The 20768-nt window shown below is 33.6% G+C and overlaps 1 protein-coding gene across 1 annotated transcript in view; it reads right to left on the reverse strand.

Moving 5' to 3' along the window:
• spir (spire type actin nucleation factor) overlaps positions 1-20768 on the reverse strand; it is a 75930-nt gene that overhangs the window by 36885 nt on the left and 18277 nt on the right. The window contains exon 3 of the mRNA XM_077439299.1: positions 4177-4297. Within this exon, the coding sequence (XP_077295425.1) occupies positions 4177-4297 (121 nt within the window). The remainder of the gene's footprint in view (positions 1-4176; positions 4298-20768) is intronic.

Raw genomic sequence — 20768 nt, forward strand, 5'->3', positions numbered from 1 at the left:
ACATGTGTTGGACACAATTTTACATGGGAGCACATCTGATCAACCGCGATTACTCTAACTGGGAAAATGCTTTCACTCGTCACGTCAACCGGTCTTTAACGTATGAAATTTGTGTGTTTTGTATATACGTTTTATAGCATTTTAACGATATATCCCTTGTTAAGGTTAAACTTGATTATCACCATCATTATATCCGGCTAGTCAGCCGGTGGTCATCATTTGCACAAAAACAATAGACGTTTGCGCGAATGTCACGAACGATGCACATATTTAATGTACCTCTATGTACACACATATGTATGGAATACAACTAAATCGAAAGTTTTCAAACTTTTTTTACATATGAATGTTATATAAAAGAAAAAAAGATAAGAAGAGACTTCACTTTGAGATAAATAACTCGACTAAATTCAGATTCAACGAGATAAGATGTGGGAAATGCAATTATGTAAACTTGCCCTCTCCCAGAGCTGTGTAAATGTGCTCGTCATTTCAGTACTTATCTAGAAATTATCTTAATTTAGTTTAAATTTATCTACTGTTTAATTCTGACTCTTATAGAGTTTGCCATTTCTTCCCAATAGTTGATTTTTGGCTTTTGCCTCCCTTAAATTCCCTGGGTCTCCAAGGGGACCACCCGGACTTCTAACTGTACTGTACCTGTAACTTTTACCTTTTACAGTTTACTACTTTGTAAAATGAATGTTTATCTCAATTAAGTTAGCTGGGGCACGTATTCAGAATGCCTGAAGAAATTCTCTCCTCAGTACCGGTAGGTAAAATACTATGAGGTGCCCCGAAAGGTATTGAAAACGTGCCAAAAGGACTACAATGTGGATTATTGTAAATTACTCGGACCCAACCATAAGAGAGGGGGGAAAATAAGAGACGAAACAAAATTAGAACTACAGCGTGGTACAAAGTAAGCATTCTGAAACTTTAAGCTAAGCATGCACTGCAGTTTTTCTTTGCTAAGTTAAAACGGGCTGAACTTATGTACATTCATATGTACATATGTATATTGTCTGCAATTTTGATGTTTCAGCTTTAAAGTTTCACAGCTTAAACATCTCGTAATATTATTGATATATACAACGTCATACAACTTGCCCTTTATCAGCCTCCTGCAGCTATTGACCAAAATAAAGTCAGCAACTCTATTTTTTTATAACCACATTTCGCAACTAGGTCTAATACCAAGTCGTGGAAGGTTTAATATTTACTGAATTCACTATCAGGCGTCAATAAACCCTTAGTTCAATAGTTTAAAGTTAATATATTAACTTTTTAAAGGCACTCTTTGGAGCAGTTTGAAAACCCAGGATCTGAACAAAATAGATGTGATGGTAAATAGTAAATGTGGGCCAGCACAATGCGAATCTGGTCAATGGCGATAGAATGACACGGAGGTCTCGTATTCGGTTCCGGTGATGGTGATGGTGGTGGTTTGGCACTCAATCTCATGAAACTCGTCATCGTCCACCGCAATGTCATTCTTGATAACCTTCTACAATTTAATCCACGCTTATCGCAAACGATTCCTCCAATTTGAGGTGTTCCATTGATGAATTGCTTCGCTGAGTGTATTCTAAAAATAGTTATTTTGAGTAAAATCCAGTGTCGTTTGAATCATACATATACATATTATATCATTATGTCTTGCATCAGCAAGCCTGATTATATGTAGGTATTCTTCGAAGACTGTGCCCATTACCAGCTAGCTTATCGCTTATAAATAGTATCAGAATTGAGTTAATTAGGCTTTTTAGCAATTCTTCGAATCTACTGCGAAAATTGATACTCATATTTATAGTTCAAATTTAATAAAACTGTTTTCAAAGCATGGTAAAAAATTGATAAATAACATGAATATTTTACTTTCATCCATCCATCTATTCGATTTGTAAATAGCGATAATTATTTAGGTTGTTTTAAATTTTGAAACCTGTAATTGGTATTATTTATTTTTTGGCAAAATAGGAGAATATGGAATACACCACCACTGGAATATCATATCATATCGTATCATACCTCGTTGACTTATTCGTTCACACCTACCAACTTAATTGAGACCATTTTATGAAAAGCTATACTATTCTATACTATTTTCTTATTTGATTTACTAGAAATACCGTAAACGTATAAAAACTTCAACTCAACAAAGGAATGATTTATATACAGTTTGAGTTCATTTTCATTGAATTTATAGCGTTTTGGATTACGTGAAAAGATCATAATACCATTTTTTAATATAAAAAACACTACATATCCAACAGTATTTCCACGGCATAAAAAGGCACTGAAAAGAAAATCCGCAAACGTTCGCAAAACTACAGCATTGAACCGAACGATAATTTCGGCAAGCGTTGACCGTGAACCGAATCTGCAAAAGCACTTCAATAAATACACTACTTTTTTTTTTAATTCAAAGCGACTTTTGCGTGAACGGGTTAAAGATAAAAAGACGACATTTTGTGTGCAAAGAGCGTGATGGAGCGTTTACACAATCAACGACATATAAATCATCTCAGGACCGTTTCGGTACTTTGCGGCTCACAAATGCATGCACACCGAATTATGTACAATGCACAGATATCATTATCCAACGAGAATACGGTTTGGAATATTCACTGATCCATTTCGAGAAGATCTATGTACTTGGTAAAAAAGAACACTAATCGACGACAGGGAACTATGTACTTCTAGCTGTAATTTTATATAGATTGTAACAAAAACAATAAGGCACGCATAAATTAAAGCTCGGAAACGAACTGGTATCTGTCAACGGCCATATAAGAAAGGCGGAAGATCCATTACTTGGACAACTGTGACCGTAATGTTCCTACGGTACCAGTCGAGCTGGTAGTTTTTCAATTTCGTCGTTAAAATGATAGACTGCATAGCAAAACATCGTTCAGGTATTCAAAGTGACCACTATAAATATTAACCCTTTGCGGTCGCACGGTGTCTTCCCTTCGTCGACACTTCGCCCCGATCTGGTCGCTTGTCTAGTACGATTCAACTTTTCACATATTTTAGTGAAATAACGCATAAATTTACCACAATACAATGCAACATTAGTATTTTTCATTAATGTGATAAAAATTTGTATTAATATGATTTTATCACAAACAATCACACCTGTGTATTAAATAAATGTTTATTATTGAGCTTACCTATTTATCTATCTATTTTGAACCATTTAAAAAAATGCTTTTTAGTCTTATTTCATACAACATCGCATAACAGGATTATCCAAGTATTCAAGTGATGATGAAAAGGATTTCCTCTCTAAGTAATGCAGGTTCAATACAAAACAGTATATTTTTATTCTCATCATATTATAAGATTCGTTTATACAGTACAGCTCAAGCTGGCAACTGTAAACAGCAGTACGAAAAATATTCTTTAGTACATTCTATATAGACACATTGATATGTTCCGTAATGTGTAAGTTGCCTATACGAAACAGCAGTAACCGACACGATCTATTCAAATAATACAACAGTAAATTTCACCGAAGTGTATCAAACAGAGCCGGTTTCCTTTGTACATTGTGGAAATATTCACGTCATAGTGGCGAATGCACCCGTACTGACGAAAGTGATGCCTTTTGCATATGAATATTTTGCATATGATATTGTGACAATATTGACTTAACGATACGACGCAAGCAACTTTGTGCCGTATCGTCATGCTCTGTAATGTATCCGAAAACTTCTCCGTACAGTGTTGTGCCGAGCTGTTGACGTGCCGTGCTGGATAATATAAACGGGCTTTAAGACGTACTTATTTCTGTCACCCAAATTTATACTGAAAAAATAATAGCCTGGAATTTTTTTAATCAAAACTATAACAGTTTTTATACTTCCACGTATAAAGGACTTATTCTTCAAGGATACAAGAAGTAGACTGCGTCTAAATGGCAAAGTTCCAAAAGCCGTAAGCCAAATTTATGGTAATAAAACTATATAGACTTATTAATTTGCGAGCATTTCGAAACTGTCATCTAGATCCACCATAATAACCAACGACCTTACACATTTTACAACCAAATAGCAGGAAAATGAAGATAACATATGTATATATCTATTTTTTTTTTAAATCACATTAGAATACAATAACTACTAAATATTTGACTAAAATATAAAATAACATAATATAAAATTCACCAACCATCATCGGTCGTCATATCTCTGATGAGCCTTTCGAGATCCGGTGATATGAGTCGTTCTTCGTCTTCGGGTTGAGCATAGTCCAAAGCTTGATAAACGATCAATGCGAGATTGACCACCATCTGAAACAATCAATGACTAAATATAATAATGCACATTTTAGCATATTCGTATTCAGCTGCATATTTCCCAATAATTTCAAACAATATTCCGATATTGACAATATATAATGATACTTAATAATCTTATCGCGAATACACACGTCCTTTCTGATAACCCAATCAATATATCTAATATAATATCCAAAAATAAACTCACGCATTTGCGTCAATGATGAAAGATATCAATTCTATCTTTCGAGTTTATAATATTTAGATTAGATATCTATCTAATCTAAATATTATAAACTCTCTTCGGGGAAAATTAGCAAAGTTCAATGCGATATCAATTATATTGAACTATGGTTGAAAACAAAAAACAAACATGATGACTTGATAAATTAAATTTAAAACGATTGAAAAGATCAAAATTAATTTGATACAATATATAGATATGTATGTACATACATACATATGTAGGTATATTTGCGTGCATAAAATTACAGATATCAATCAAATGAAAGTTGGAAGCATATCAAATATTGATTTAAATTTGCTTTGTTTGTTACGCTACGATAAATTAGAATGCGTATAAAATCATCTATCTAAATATTTTTTTGTTTGAAAGGAAAGTTTGTTTAAATGCTATGATCAAAATATAATACGTCGATGAGGCGGAAAATCAGTTTAATGGATTTTTGCCATATTTTGCGCAATCAATAAATGTTTTATTATTTCAATGGACGAATTACAAACAAAGTCATTCACAAAATTTTTAAAATTAATTGATTACAATTTTACAATTTTACGATTAAAATCAATTACAATTAATTACAATTTTACGATTGAAATCGGACATTCCTTGTCAAAACATTATTAACATACGTATAACCTTGAAAAAACGTCATAAATCACAATAGTTTTTAAAATTATCCGTAATAAAACTTGAAATCGTACTTCTTCCTACTTTCATTTCGATCTCCTTCAAACGGCAACGAAAATCCACTTAAAAAGCAAGAAAATTCCAAAATAATTCTTAGAACAACCCCTCACTAACAAGCACAGTACTTTCGTAAATTCTACATTCACGTTAAGTTTACCCTCGATTTGCGTCCTAAAAACAAAGCAATCGTCAATACCAATGACCCAATCAGTACAATAGATCAATTGAGGGCTTATAAATATTTCAAAACCACTCGCTTCATAGTTTTGAAACGTGTGTACATCCGCCAGACAATGATGCAAAACAAAAGATATAAATAGGAAATAAAAAGTAAGACATAATATGTAATTCTAACGATTAAAATGTATATGAAAAATGTATACATGCTCTGAACAATTTTGCACATTATGTCACAACAGCAGTCGAGTTTCAAGATAAGATACCAATAATCTAAACGAGGTTTAATACAATTTGTACAATTCGAAACTCGATAAACCAGCACGCATGTCGACAAAGTTTCAGCATGAAATCGATTAAAAACAACAACAACGAATCAAATAGCACCCTATCGCACGCATCATCAGAGCCAGCACTAATCACCCTAAAAGTGGGTAACAGTAAAACAAAAACTGATAGCGGTGGTAGATAGAAGAACCGAAGAACGGTCATAAATTGCCTCTTCACATTTGGAGAGTTGGCTGGCTGGGTGCGTTGGGAATGTTCCCACGTGGAGTACTATGTACATATATACGAGGTATACGAGAAGAAGAGGTAGAAGAAGGTGGTGATGTTGTAGAGGTGGACGCAGATAACATCTCTGAACCGATTCAGTACAATCGCGATCAAAAACAGAAAACTGGTGCACCTCTCTCGACACCGAACGGTATTCTAACGCAATTATTGTAGATAATATATTTCCGTGTAGCCCGGCTTCGAGAGGTGTACAAAAAAATATCGTAACAAATATAATAATCTGACCAGCTTTGCTGTACAAAGCGTTTCGGCTTTGCGAAAATGCATTATGAAAATGAATAGTCGATATCGACCCGCTTCTCTGACACAGTTACATTGATGAAAAGCCTAGCGCTCGTTGCCAAAGCATAACTTTACTCGGTGTTAAATTGCTGTTGTCTCTTTCAAAGAGGTGAAATGTCCCATTGATATTATACGCATGATTGATTGGTGATGTTCCAATAATTATAGCCCAGAAATGAAGGACATAAAAGTTTAATGGGGAAAAAGGAGAAAGAGAGAACAATTTTTGAGAAAAAATTAAAGGGACGGAGAGAAAGAAATAGTACTTGAAGATCATTCATCTGAAGGATTTGAATCAATATAAAAATTAATTTAATATATGTATATACCTATAGATATAAATCATCATCATTCACAGCCATCTGCCATCCACTGCGGCCTCTCCAACACGCACCCGTTCGTCTTTGTTTTAAGCAACTCTGGCTGGACGGAAGAAGTGCTCGAATGGTACCCGAGAGAGTATTTTGAAAGGCTTCTCCAACATGCTTTCACTCGTCTCTGTTTTGGGCAACTGTCATCCATCTCATTCCACACATTTTTTTCTAATTTCATCCACCCATCTCCCCCGTAGCCTTCCTTGCACATTTTTACACTCTCTTGGGTATCATTCGAGAGCTTCTTACTAGCTACGTAACCGACCAATTTATATATAAATTTCTTTACCCTCACAATTACATCAACCACCTTTTTCATAATTTTAACCCACATATTCCGATTACTATCTCTCCTCATTTATGCCAAGCATACAGCGTCCCATATTTCTGTGAGTCCACTGGACCTTATACAGCAATCTGGCGTTCAATGACCAAGTTTAGTATCCACACGCCATCCTTGAGAATGCATCCTATATATGTACATATATGTATAGGAAACTCCTTTAACATATTGACAGATGCGTAACCATGCCATTAGCGATGTTGAAGCTTTTAGATAAGATTTGGAATGCAGACGGTACGCGGTACGTTTTTTTTTTTAGATAGTTTTATACATGCAAAAAAACCGTTGGCATTGCCTAGCCTATAACGACACGATCCTTCCCAAAACTCACCCACTGTAGTGTTTTTGGTGAAATTTTATCCTTGTATTGACATAAGTTTGACAGTGTTAGATAACGGTGATTCCCATAATAGAATAAATGTAGGAGAAACATTAGGCGCCAAAAACAATCTTAAAAATACCTAATAATTTTATAAAAAAAAAATCATATTTAAAATTAAAATAACCATACACATAATTATTACTACTACTATGTAATAGTAGTAATAATAAAAATTTATAAAGTTCTTGTTGATTTTTTCATAATTTAACAAATAATACACCAGAAAGAGACTGTTAAAAGGGAATTAAAATTACATATATAAATCAAACTCGCTAGATGTAAATTCACCATAAACACTCGTTGATGATGCACAAATTTAATAGCCTTCGACGGGTGAATGGTACATACAATGGTATATTTTCCTTATTGAATACTACACAATCATCAAAATATATATCTCATAAGTAGTAAACAGTCCAGCGGCAAATTTCATTCGATTTGGACGTGCAGACAATTGATAAATTTACAGATTATACTGAACTAGTCCAAATCATTCATCTCTTCTAAAAAATTTATGATTCTGTTTGATTAATGTGTGAAATTCTATGAATTATTAGAATAACAATGATCAATTCAGAACCCAAACAAAAGGCACAAAGTAAAGCCATTACAAACATTGATAAGATTAGCGTCGCTGAGATTTCTAATCAATTAGACAATTACATAGATCAGTGTTTTTAGGAAATTGAATGTATTGATTGTAATTAGTCGCTAAAATCTAACTAGTATCAATCGGAACATACAATAGTGACAATATTTAAACATCACATCTGCATAAAAAAAGTCACGTTGCAGTCAACAACTCGTACTAAAATATTCACTAAATAGCGTTCAATTCCCGTGTAAACCAGTAAACGTCTACTCGTTGTATTAATATCGAAGACGAATGCATTGTTCAATTTCTTTCTTTCTTTTGTTACACATCTTTATTTCCGCTTGAATAAAAGTACATATAAAACACCTGACACGCCTCACAGAACAATAGCACCGGGAAGATGTCGTGTACACACATACACCACGACTAGATGTTATCGCATATAAGAGGCCATCATCCTGTTTGGTTATGGCAATAAAAACCACTAACTATTATTTTATAAACAAAATTTAAATCAGCTCTATTCAAGATTCGAAAGCTTACAAGCAAATCGAAACAACTTCATTGTATCAAAATATGCACATATGCATATATAAAACGCATACTTGATTACATTGCAGCTTCATCGTACGAAACATTCCTTTGGTTTCTTAGCCTATTGGAGGGGATAATTCTAGAATGAAGGCGGATGTAATGATTTAATGGATAAGATGAATACGTATTTGGTTGTGCCAATTTTTGGGCCACAAAGCTGCGATGAATCAGCTCAACTTCTTGTGGACGAGGAGGCAGATACTCAACATGCATCAATTTTTTTATAGCTTACAGAATTAATTACTTTGGTAGAGGTACCTTTCGTTCGAATATTTCCAACATTTCTTTGTTGGGCTGTCATTGTGGCATTGTCTATACGGAATTTAGTACAATTTTCGTATACGAAATGTATAAATTACATCCTCGAAAAGGTTGACGAGCCCGCGGCTGTTTCGAATGAATGACGATGCTGGCCGAAACAGGAGAGGTTTGGCCCACATTTGTGGCATCTCGGCCCGGCGAACCGGCCCATCGACTCGCAAACTGCATTCACGCACATGTTCCAACATCCAACAGAACCACTCATTCGACTTTTCGACTGTTTGGCGACTCGCTCTTGCATTATTGTTGCGTTATGTGCGCGCATCTCCAATACCCCACCTGTCACCTACGAGTTTCCGATAGTAAATCTCATATTAACTTTGGCGCGGGGTCTTGGAAACAGAGGAGTATGAAAGGGTTCACAAATTTCGGATTTATTAATTCCATATTGAATTGGGCTGGCAGTGAAGTCAACTACCAACTGTAGCAACGGTCAAGTTCTAAATGAAGCATAGTTACAAATCGAAGCAATTGAACTTTTCCTATACATTCTTAGATTAAAGCATAAGTAAGATATGTACAATGGCTGTTAAGCATCCTATGTATATGTATAATACATTTTTCGAAAAAATTTTAGGCAATTCTAAAAATAAGTAATATTTCAATTTGACTGATTAAAATAATGGAATTTCAATAATGTAATGAATTGTTCGATTTTGCGCTGTAAGTACTTCATCCTTTATATAATACAATCTTAATTAATGTCATCAATCAGATTATCACATATTTGACACTTTCATAGAGATAAAATAAAGCTGTATTGACATTTCAATCATCCAATTATAGATCAATATGGACCCATATGCATACATATACATATGTACATCTGTGTATATTACAAAATATTGCACTTGTTTAATTTTTTGACACATATTTTGTCTGAAAAATCTTAAAAACAAAATTCAATAGAAAAAGTTTAAAATATTTAAAAAGAAATTCATACATCAATAATCATAATATTTTTCGCATGGAGCTTTTAATATACAGTTCCTTGTTTATTTTCAAACAAAAATCAAATATGAAACTAATATAGATACATATCAAGGAAATACAGACCCTGACACTTTCATACAGATAAAATGAACTTGTATTGACATTGTTCATCCAATTATAGACTAGCATGAACCCAAATACATATGTATGTATGTATGTATATTACAAAATATTGACGAGCACACTTTGCACTTTTGCGATCTGATTTCGAACCAATTTGAACCCTTCAGGTCACTTTGATATTTTACCGACATAAGGGGGTTAGCTAACATTGAAGTTAGCTATAGTATCCAACATGAAGCTACAGGAGTTTAATGATTAACGAACTCATTAATCTTTAGATCGGAATCTTGTGTCGAATCGAAACTATGACAGCTAGCTATCCATACGAGACTTTCTACCGCCCCTTTGCAATTCAATTAAACATTATTTTATTTTACCATGTTTTCTGCTTTTGCTTTTTTCCTTTATTTAATATTTTACTTGTTTTTATATCTTTATCAAATGTAGGCCATTGTGGCGCATTAGGTTCTTCCTGTAATGCCACAATGGTCCAAAACTATTAATAAATAAATTATAATAAAATAAGTCACCTTTTTCACGTTCATCTACTCTCATACAGTTATAAAAACACCCCCAATTAACAAGTCAAAAATCTCAAAAGCATAATTCGATGGAAAAAGTTTAAAATATCGAAATTGAAATACGTATAATATGTATGTATGGCTATCGTATGTGTCACATGGAATATTTCGATATACAATTCCTTATTTGTTTGCAAACATGAAACCAACATATACGTATACATCAAAGGATTACAAACCCATAACGCAACAAATCAAACAAGGAAGAAGGAAATCACGAATTGGAGCAGAAGATAACCCATCGACGAAAAATCAACACGCGACACAGTAAAGAGTCACGCGAATTCCCCACACTTGACACAACAGCAGGAAACAACCGACTCGTCGAAGCAACTAAATTAGGGAGTTCCAAGCGAGAAAAAAATGTTGATCATCTCTGAAGTAAGAATGTAACGTTAGGCTCTGCCTCGGCCACCTACAGCCCGAGGCGGCGCTGTAACACCGCGACGAAACGGCATTTGGCGCAAAATTTAAATTCAACATTACTATGTGAATTCGCCGTCAAACTGACAGAGAGTCCGGTCCAGAGAGCGGTGTTACAAGCAGACATACAAGTAGTATACATATATTAGAGATGGTCGGTCGCCGTGTGCTTCTTTTGTGGGAAAACGCGAATAAGCGAAGCTAGATATATGTATGTATGCATGTATACATATGTATCGATATATAAGTACATAATCCATCACGACGGGTGTCAATCACCTGAATGTCCAAATACAACGTGTTTGACTGTTACGGTACTCACTGTAACTTTTTTCTTGTGCATCTCTTCAATGGCTGAGACGACACCGTCTAATAATCTCCGTGTTGTCGTGTTAACCCTTTTCAGTCGGAATATATTTAAATCTTCAATAATTGACACTATGTATATGCAATGAGAAGAATCGGTTCCTTATTTGGAAGCATCATATGTATATGTGTATACGAAGATAGTGTCGGGGTTTGCTTTTTGATTTTATGTAGTTGTGCAATATTGAATATGGCGAACATCTGAACACTCTCTCGGGTACCATTCGAGCACTTCTTTCATCCATCTATCGTTCATTCTTCTAGATAGGTGACCAAACAATTGCCATATCAATCTTTTTACTCTCACCATTACGTCAACCACTGTTGTCATGTATGTATATAAAATTGAGTGCTTTGGGATACGAAATCTTACGTATGTCACCAATTGTTGTTGAAATGAGTTCAAATCAAATTATGCATTTATATGCGAAAATTCGCGATGACATAGTTATTATTTATTTTATTTGTTATTATTTATAAGAGAAATTTGACATAATTTTTTGATGATAATTTGGCTTAAACGATAATTATTTATTTTTATTCAAATTTTATCAGCATATTATTTAAAATTCTATTTTCATTATTTATTGATGACAATTGGTGGAAAAAGCATATAAACACAATGGGTAAACTAAGCTACATACTTCTCGATAAGCCACAGTACAGGCGATATTCCATGAATTGCTAACACTAACTATAATCCAGTTTATGATCTGACATAAATCTTTTATTTTTCTAAGATCTAAATCTTAAAATAAAAAGGCCTAAAAACACGCAACTAGTAACAATCAACACGCAAAATAGGCAAATCAAAAGCAAAAAAAATTGAAATTTATATAAATATTCAGCATAAATTCTTTAAACAAATCATAAAAATAAAGTACCTGACATTTCAACACTAAAAACTCAACATAACATTCCCATAGTACCTTTAGTTAGCCATGCGCCCAGTACAAAGGTTGTACTAGAAAAAATCGTGAGCAAAAAGGGTTAACACTAATCCAGACAATGTTTGAATTCACACTCGATAAATTTCAAAAGATTCGTACGTCTTTGAGAGATATCCATCTCGATGTTGCTTTTTTTCGCATCAATCGTTACACGGTAAAAAATTACGCAGTCGAAGATTGCGTGCGATAAGTTAATCTTCTCACGTTTATACCTACCGTATATAAACCAAATTACGAAAAAGAGTTCTACAAAAATTTCTCAAGCGCGTTCGTAAACCAAAGAAAGTATCGATGAGATACAGAGAAACATTGACGGCTCCCGAAACTGTACCAAATATTCGGTAAGGTCAACGATCCAAAACAATATCAAAAAACAGACGTAATGATTAGTGTAAGTACCGTAAAAGTAATAAAAAAAAACAACAACCTGCAAGTTTCAAATAACAGCCGCTCTACAGCCTCTGGTCTCCTATAAGGTAACGTTAGACGGTATCAATCCGAGATGAATAAAAAATAAAAAAAAAAACAATTTCGACTCGACCTCAAAATGACCGGCACTCATTATTTCGAATTGACGAATAACAACCGAGTTCGAAAACCATCGACTTTGGATGAACATAAAACAGAAACAAAAAAAAAAAGTAATAAAGACGGACAATCGTAATCAAATAGTTGATTTATATAATACCAGTTTGATACACGTTGAAGAATGGACTAACGAAAGCGAAACAACGGAAGACATTTTTCTACATATGAATTAATAGATATATTCTATGGATATTTTTCTTTTTAGAGTTTTCCCACAATACTAACTTTTTGGTTTACATTCGCAAGAGTATAAAGAAAGTATGAAAGAGATAAAAACAAGCGACCAATTTATGAAACGTCGCACATATGTATGTATGTATGTATGTACATATGTATTTAAATCGCCAGTCAAAAAATCATCACAAAATGCTTTGACATGTTTTCAAGAACTCCTGTGTAATTTTCACCACTTATATACATACATATGTACATACTAGATCTGGTCTTTGAAAACTTTCACCTTTTCAGTGTTTGATTTCATCTTTGTTTTTTACTTTCCTTTAACAAAGTTCCTTTCTGAACGTTCTCCTTTTATAAGAAATATAATGATAGGAATTTGACTTCCCAATAAGTAAAAATAAAACTGATACTATTTTAATTCCTGTTCAGATATGGTATGCTAATTCAAAACATCGGTGTATAACACAGCAAAAATTTTATCCCAAGCACATCTAAGATTTTAGGAAAGATACTAAATATTATGTGAATAATTCGTAATGAACCGATCAGATTTCATGAATGGAATTTTGAAACAAGATACTCGGAATCATCAATGAAGACTACAAATGCTTTTAAACTGGTTCTTCACATCTAGATTGTGACTAAAATTATCTAAAATAACATAAATTCCTTAAGCACACAAGAGATCGCTCTCATATATATGAGAGTAGACACTACACAGATAGATCATCATCAAAACTAGTTGAGATCATAGGAATTTATTTATTAAAAAATCAACAGATAACAGATGTATAAATGCATAAAAATAAAGAATAAGACAAAGTATAGATTTTTACAAAGTACATAAAATGGTACATAGAGACAAACAAATGAAAAAGAAAATAATAACAAACTAAAACATGACTTAATAGAACAGTGCTTAACTAAACATAGTGATATAATATTGGATAAGATTATATAATAGAAATATAAATGGATCAATCAATCAAAACTCTCCCGATGACAGTCTTGAATTGTAAGGAAATACCGAATAGATCAACGTCATTCAGCTCCCCGTTAAACATACAATGGACACGCTGTAGATAGGAATATTTTAGGGAATTGGTTAATTGAAAAGGGTGCAAGAAAGGATTAACTGGGATCCTAAAACCAACCTCACTCAGTAAATCGGGACAATCAAGGAAACCATTTAGAAGCTTAAAAAGGAATGTAAAATAGATACAACAAGTTTTCGTGGCCGAAAGAAGTCGCAATATATAATCTGACGAGGTACCCAAAAGCAAACCAATCAAACTCCAATACTCTGCAAATTCTATGTACATCCACTTGAACAAAACGAGACAAGCGATCACAAACCTGCTTCGCATTGAAGCTCGAGCTTTCGTGCATAAATACCAGAATCCCAAGTCACAAAGTGACACCTCAACTACCACACATAACATCATAATAATATACATCAACAAATCCAATAATGACAAACGGTCGAACGCGTGAAAGCCAACGCAGCACTGCATAGTACTCTTATTACTAATTGCACTTGCACGCGCTTAGCGACCGCTAATTCAAAGTTTACACATGCACAAGTGCATCACAAACAAAACTCCACTACTACGTACTCGAGAGCTACACAGCCGATACTAGACGATCAGGTTAACGTGTAAACCGTTAGTTACATCGCAAGTTTAACCAGCACCCATATCTAACTCGATACATAAGTACATTAATACATACATATAATATCTACATATATGTACTACAGGAGAATTTTTCGTACACGTTAACCCTTTGAGGCATGGCAGAGCTAAAAATATGCCACGTTTTTGATACCTAAATACGCGTGGTGGCATGTTTATTATACCACTTCGAAAAATTAAATTTACTTGAAACACAAAGGTTTAAATGAAATCCCACCAAAAAACTATTTGTCAAATTTTATATAAAAGTAAAATATGATATGTGACGAGTTTCTTCAATACAGAGAAACAAATCTTTCAATTATAAATAAAAACCAATGGCATCGTTAAAGAGTACATATTTATTTATGGCATCCAAACTGATCACAGAAAAGTATTGAAAATAAAATATATCGATATTTAATGCAGAATTTAAAATTGACTTCTACAATATTATATTAAAAAATGCGATGCAAAAAAAAATATTTTAATATACACTTTTATTGTTTTCATTCACTAGATGTTGGTTAGTGACGCAAAATTTGTGAGATGATTTTGAACCACATCCACTCTTCCAACAGCTTTGATAAATGATAAATGACCAATGTATGAATGTATGTAAACTTTTAATCTAGAAACATTAGCAGTACTAAAAAAAAACATTTATTTAGCTCATAGCGTTTCGATCAGGCATATGTGCATAAGTAATATATCACATTAGAAACATGTTTAAAAAAAAAAATACGATTCACAAGGGCGAAAACACACTGAGTGGTATGGGATGTCATGTGTCCTTGGCTTCCCGCAATGCACATGCAGAATGAATTTGTTTGGGAGCTCGCACGTGTATACGTTTTTGTGTATACATATATGCAACTGACAAGTTTCTCCTAAATTTACTTCAAATATGGGATTCACCGTTATCACTCTCAAGCAAGGATAAATATCAGAATAAAATATCACTGAAAACACTCCAGGCGGTGATTTTTAGGACTGTGTACCACGAATATGGACTTAGGGGTGCTGCGTTTTTTTTTTTTGCATATTTGAAAGTCTCTAAAAAACACGTACTACGTCCCACTCAGTGTGTTTTCTATATACTGTGTATTCAGGTTCTACTAAAATTGACTATGTCTAAACGCCAAATCCACAAAAACTTTTTGCTCACAAACAACTGTCAGATTCCACATACTAGTCCAAGTCGCCGATCTTAACCATTGGACGTTCGAAATAACTCAATCAAATTCGACATGTCGAATCGAGATCGATATAAAAATACTGTTACGCGTCGTTAGAATTAAGTCATCGAGATTAGCGGATGTCGATGCATAGTTAGAGACGGGATTCGATTTTTTGTTAAGACGTTCGAAACGAAATTGACTTATCCGATGTACAATATACACAAGTGTGGTAGCGTTTAGAATCGCATGCAACAGACACCTGTAATTAAATTGTGATGCGGTGAGCTCAATACGAACGGTATTTTTAATTATAAAAATGCCGGGTTCATCTGTAATACCCACTAAACACGCCGTGGCGATTATGTAACGAATTTGCGACGAATCTGCTCTGAAGATTTTCACTGATCTGTGTGAGATAACTGTGATGTCACATACTGCGAGCGCGCGCGTGTGTGTAAGAAAGGTGAAACTTGCAGGATGCGATAATAGCGGATGATTGAGACGACACGAGGAGGAAGTCTTGGCTATTACACATTTAGATGCTCCTCTCTATCCGCTGCTCAACATCATTAGATGATCTTTCACATGTATCTTTAAAACTTTTACTACGTTGCGCAACAATAATAAAATACGTAAGATTTATTTTAAAAGCCAGAGAGATTTGATTTGTGTATCGAAAAGTTCACGGTTCGATTCCTGATGCGGTCGAAAGATTTATTAAATTACTTCATATTTGTATGCATTGTACATCGAAATGTTTGTTTCGGAACAAACTTCGTACTATATGTATAAGTATAAGGATTGTAAATAGGTTTTTGTGCTCTTTTTCCTATTATGCTGTACATTAACATTAGAATAATATAATATGTACTATGATTACTAAGAAAATTAAATTAAAATTGTAAAATAGAAAATGATCAGTAGATCAGTAGCTATTAAAATATGTAGATATACGATGTATTGTGAATATAATTTATTAATAATAAAAAGCATTTAAAAATCAAAAATCGTACTATAAGTGTGTACTGAAGATTTTGTAGATATTCATTAGTCATGAAACACATTCAATTAAATTCATTGACAAATAAAAATTGCAAAAATATTTTCATATAGTGAAAAGGCAACGTTCGGAATCCTTGAAATCCAATACTAATATGAAACTCTCAGAATATAAATTTCTCATGAAATATTCAGATTGCTATAAATCACAAATAAAAGCTATCTACATACATACATAAGATTATACATATGAAGCTGAAATTTCGGATTTCTATTCTGAGAGATGACCTTTTCAACATCGATAATAGCTTTTTCGTTCATCCGATAACTGCAATCAAGTGACAACTTCGCCTTCTCACAGAGCAGTTTTGTATTATTTTTATCTAAACTGAACTGAATTGATAATAATTACAAGGAGATTGACAATTAAATACTTCCTATCGTTTACCTTGCCAATATTTATATCGAATTAATAAGCCAATTAAAATTTCGCATTTTGTATACACCAAATTCCATTAGAATGTGTCTATACGGTATCTATAGACACTATGCAATCTTACATATGTACAATACACGTACGTTTTTGAATCATTACTAATTATTTAATAAAAAAGCCACAACTCAATAAATTGTATTTTAACATTGGAATGTCTCTATTGGAATGGTCGCATTTCAACTATTAAGGCGCAGACACACAGAATCGTTCGGCACGGCATGCCTAGGCTCCATAGGCTTCAGATTTGAATGGGTGTGTTTTCAAGTCATTGTTAATTCTTACGATCTTATTATTTCGACAAGTTTTGTCCTAATTTTTTTCAAATATTGGAATCACCGCTATCGATCACTGTCAAACCTATATCAATACAAGGATAAAATATTACCAAAAAAACTCCAAAACACAAAATTAATGCCCTAGCTCATTGCCCACTCAAAACACCCCATACCATCCCCACATGCTCGTCCGGCCGTCCACGTACAAATGAGCCCTCGTGTATGTGTGTTCTTGACAGTACTAACGGTGTTAGATCTTTTGAACTTCTGATAGTTATAATATTTATTTTTTGTATTTAATATCGATACTATTCTATTAAAAAAAATTGCGTACGTATATACATCACTTCCGTTTTTTAAATATATTATTTTCAAAATTATAATATTCTAAAAATCGAACTTTCGTACAATTCAAAATATTAATATTCTGTATTTTGAATCCTATAGAGTTTTGATAAAATATAACCGAATTAGTCATAAGAACTACTATACCAAATTTATACTCATTTCCGGATAAGATACATCAAATTTCTATCGAACGAATTCCCAGCGATATTCATACACTTTTCAAGTACATTTTTATTTTATTTTTTATTTTATTTTAATATACAAGTATACCACAGTGTCTTTACAGGTCACCCCAATATGATACTGTGGCCAGACAATACATAAAAGATCAAAAACATAAGAAAAAATAAAACAACAATAATAGAAAAACAAATAAAATAAAACATTAAAAAAAATTGTACATAAAAATTAAAATATTGAAAAATTGAGAATTAAAAAAAAATTGAAAAATCAAAAATTAAAAATGTGTACGTATAACCACTCAGAACGATAACTTTGACGCAAAAAACAATCTATCAAGTGTCAATTTACTCATTATCGCAAATAAACACACACACACATAGGCAGTGATTACCTTTTATCACACAACGACAATAAAACGAGATGAATCGAAAACGCCGATCAAATTACGCACTTCCCCAAATTCGATTCCCGGAACATAAAGCCCGACAGAGACTCGCTATTATTTTTATATTGTCATCGACGGAAACGTGTTATGTAAATAAAATTACACTTATATACCCATACGCTGGAAGCGAAATGGTCGAGATGTAAAAACTATGTATAATCGCGAGAGAGCACCCAGGAGCGATGAACCCGATTGTGTACCGTTCGCGATATAACCCGTCTGCGACCGTCATCATTAATAAAATTTCAAATATACATATGTTCATATCTACACATACATACTGTAAATAAATATAAATAATTCGACGACTTTGAGCGGCGGAAGTACGAGCGAAGTGATTATTATGCATTGCAAAAGTGAACGATGCGCGCGATAAAACAGCAATAATGTATGAAAATTTTTTCGAATAAATTTCCACGGTTTCGAGTTTAGTCACACCTGTATGGGTTTTGTGGTTCGGCTCATCCGCGCGTGCTCTTATCGTCCTCCATATCTATTCCACCTGCAGATACTTGTGTACTACCACGGGCATAAAAACACAATCATGATCATTAAAATTGTACGCCTAAAACGTAAATAAGCATGTGGGGTGCGACAGAATGCGACGGTCGCTGATCTCGTGTGAACTTCGCTATATATGTACATATACCTATATATAATCATCCGTCGAATAGGTCGTACAATCATAGTTTGCATTTCATCAAATGAAAAGTGCTTATCGTCTTTCGGAATTAACAGTAGTTACTATATAGCGAAACCAGTTTATATTGGCAGGTTGCGACCGTTTACTACGGCACAACTACTTAAAGCCGTAATGTGAACCTGTATTGTATGTTTTGCTGGAATTCCAATTAATAACAATGTTATATCATACTATTAAGTATAATGAAAGTGCTTGGCGTTAACCAAATTACTACATATATCCTGCAAGGTAATGGTAAGGACCAAAAATCAAAAAAAAAATCATACACATACATATGTATGTATGTATATGAATATATGTACTTATACATTTGTGTGTGCTTACGTATAGAGGGAAAATCAGCTCAATGAGCTTTTGTCACGTTTAATATCGCATATTTGTTTGGCATAACGAAGAGAGATAGAAAACGTAATACGAGGGTTAGAAGTATGACAAAGGTGGTTGATGTAATGGTGAGAATAAAGAAATTGAAATGGCAATGGGCGGGTTACGTAACTAGAATAAAAACGGACGATCGATGGACGAAAGAAGTGTTCGAATGGTACCCGAGTGTGTAAGGAAGGCCACAGGGGAGATGGGTGGATGAAATCAGAAAAATATGTAGGATGAGATGGATGAGAGTTGCTCAAAACATAGAGTAATGAAAGTGGGTTGGAGAGGCCTTCATCCAGCAGTGGATGGCGAATGACTGAATGATGACGACTTGCTGCAAAGATGCGCATCGTCTCACCCCCTATTGCTATAAATGAATTTTAATTATTTAAAATAATTTCACTTGTTATACATCAAGTCTGAAAGACAAAAGATGAAATTGGTATATTACATAAGTCCTTCAGAAAAAAATTGTTATTTTTTAATTTACCCTAAATTTACCGAATTTATGATACAGGTTTTTCATTCCAAATTGACCCTTTTTCAATTCAAATTGACCCCATTTCAATGTCAATTTGAAATTAAAAATGTTTAATTTGGAATGAAAAACCTGTATACTGCTGGTCATATTTGGATATTTGTGACTCCTAGTCGATTGTTTCCAATAAGAGTTTGCCAATTTATCTAATTTAACTGTTGAAAAGATTTCTCACAACTTGGCTACCTACCCTATATATACATATCTATTTGTTAACACTGTCTAATTAAATATAATGTCAAATTTATATTTAATATATGAACAAGTATGGTAATAGGCAGAGGCATCCAGGGAATTTTAATTTAGTGACAAAAAAAAGCAAAAAATAAAGTCAATGGCGAATTTTGTCGACGAATTCGTCACCGCTAGACGGACGGGAATTGGCAGGATTCACTTACCATTTCAGATCGAGCAATTAAAAATAGTCGGACTCCAGGAGTTAGTACCATATCTCCCCTGGTAAATAAATAAAAAGAAGAAAATCTGCTGCCAGTATCCGAGTTTCAAATTCTTTGCAGCTTGTAAGTCAATTATTAGAATATGAACTTTGC

The sequence above is a fragment of the Arctopsyche grandis genome, chromosome 10 (assembly GCF_051622035.1).
Source record: "Arctopsyche grandis isolate Sample6627 chromosome 10, ASM5162203v2, whole genome shotgun sequence".
NCBI classification, from domain to species: Eukaryota; Metazoa; Arthropoda; class Insecta; order Trichoptera; family Hydropsychidae; genus Arctopsyche; species Arctopsyche grandis.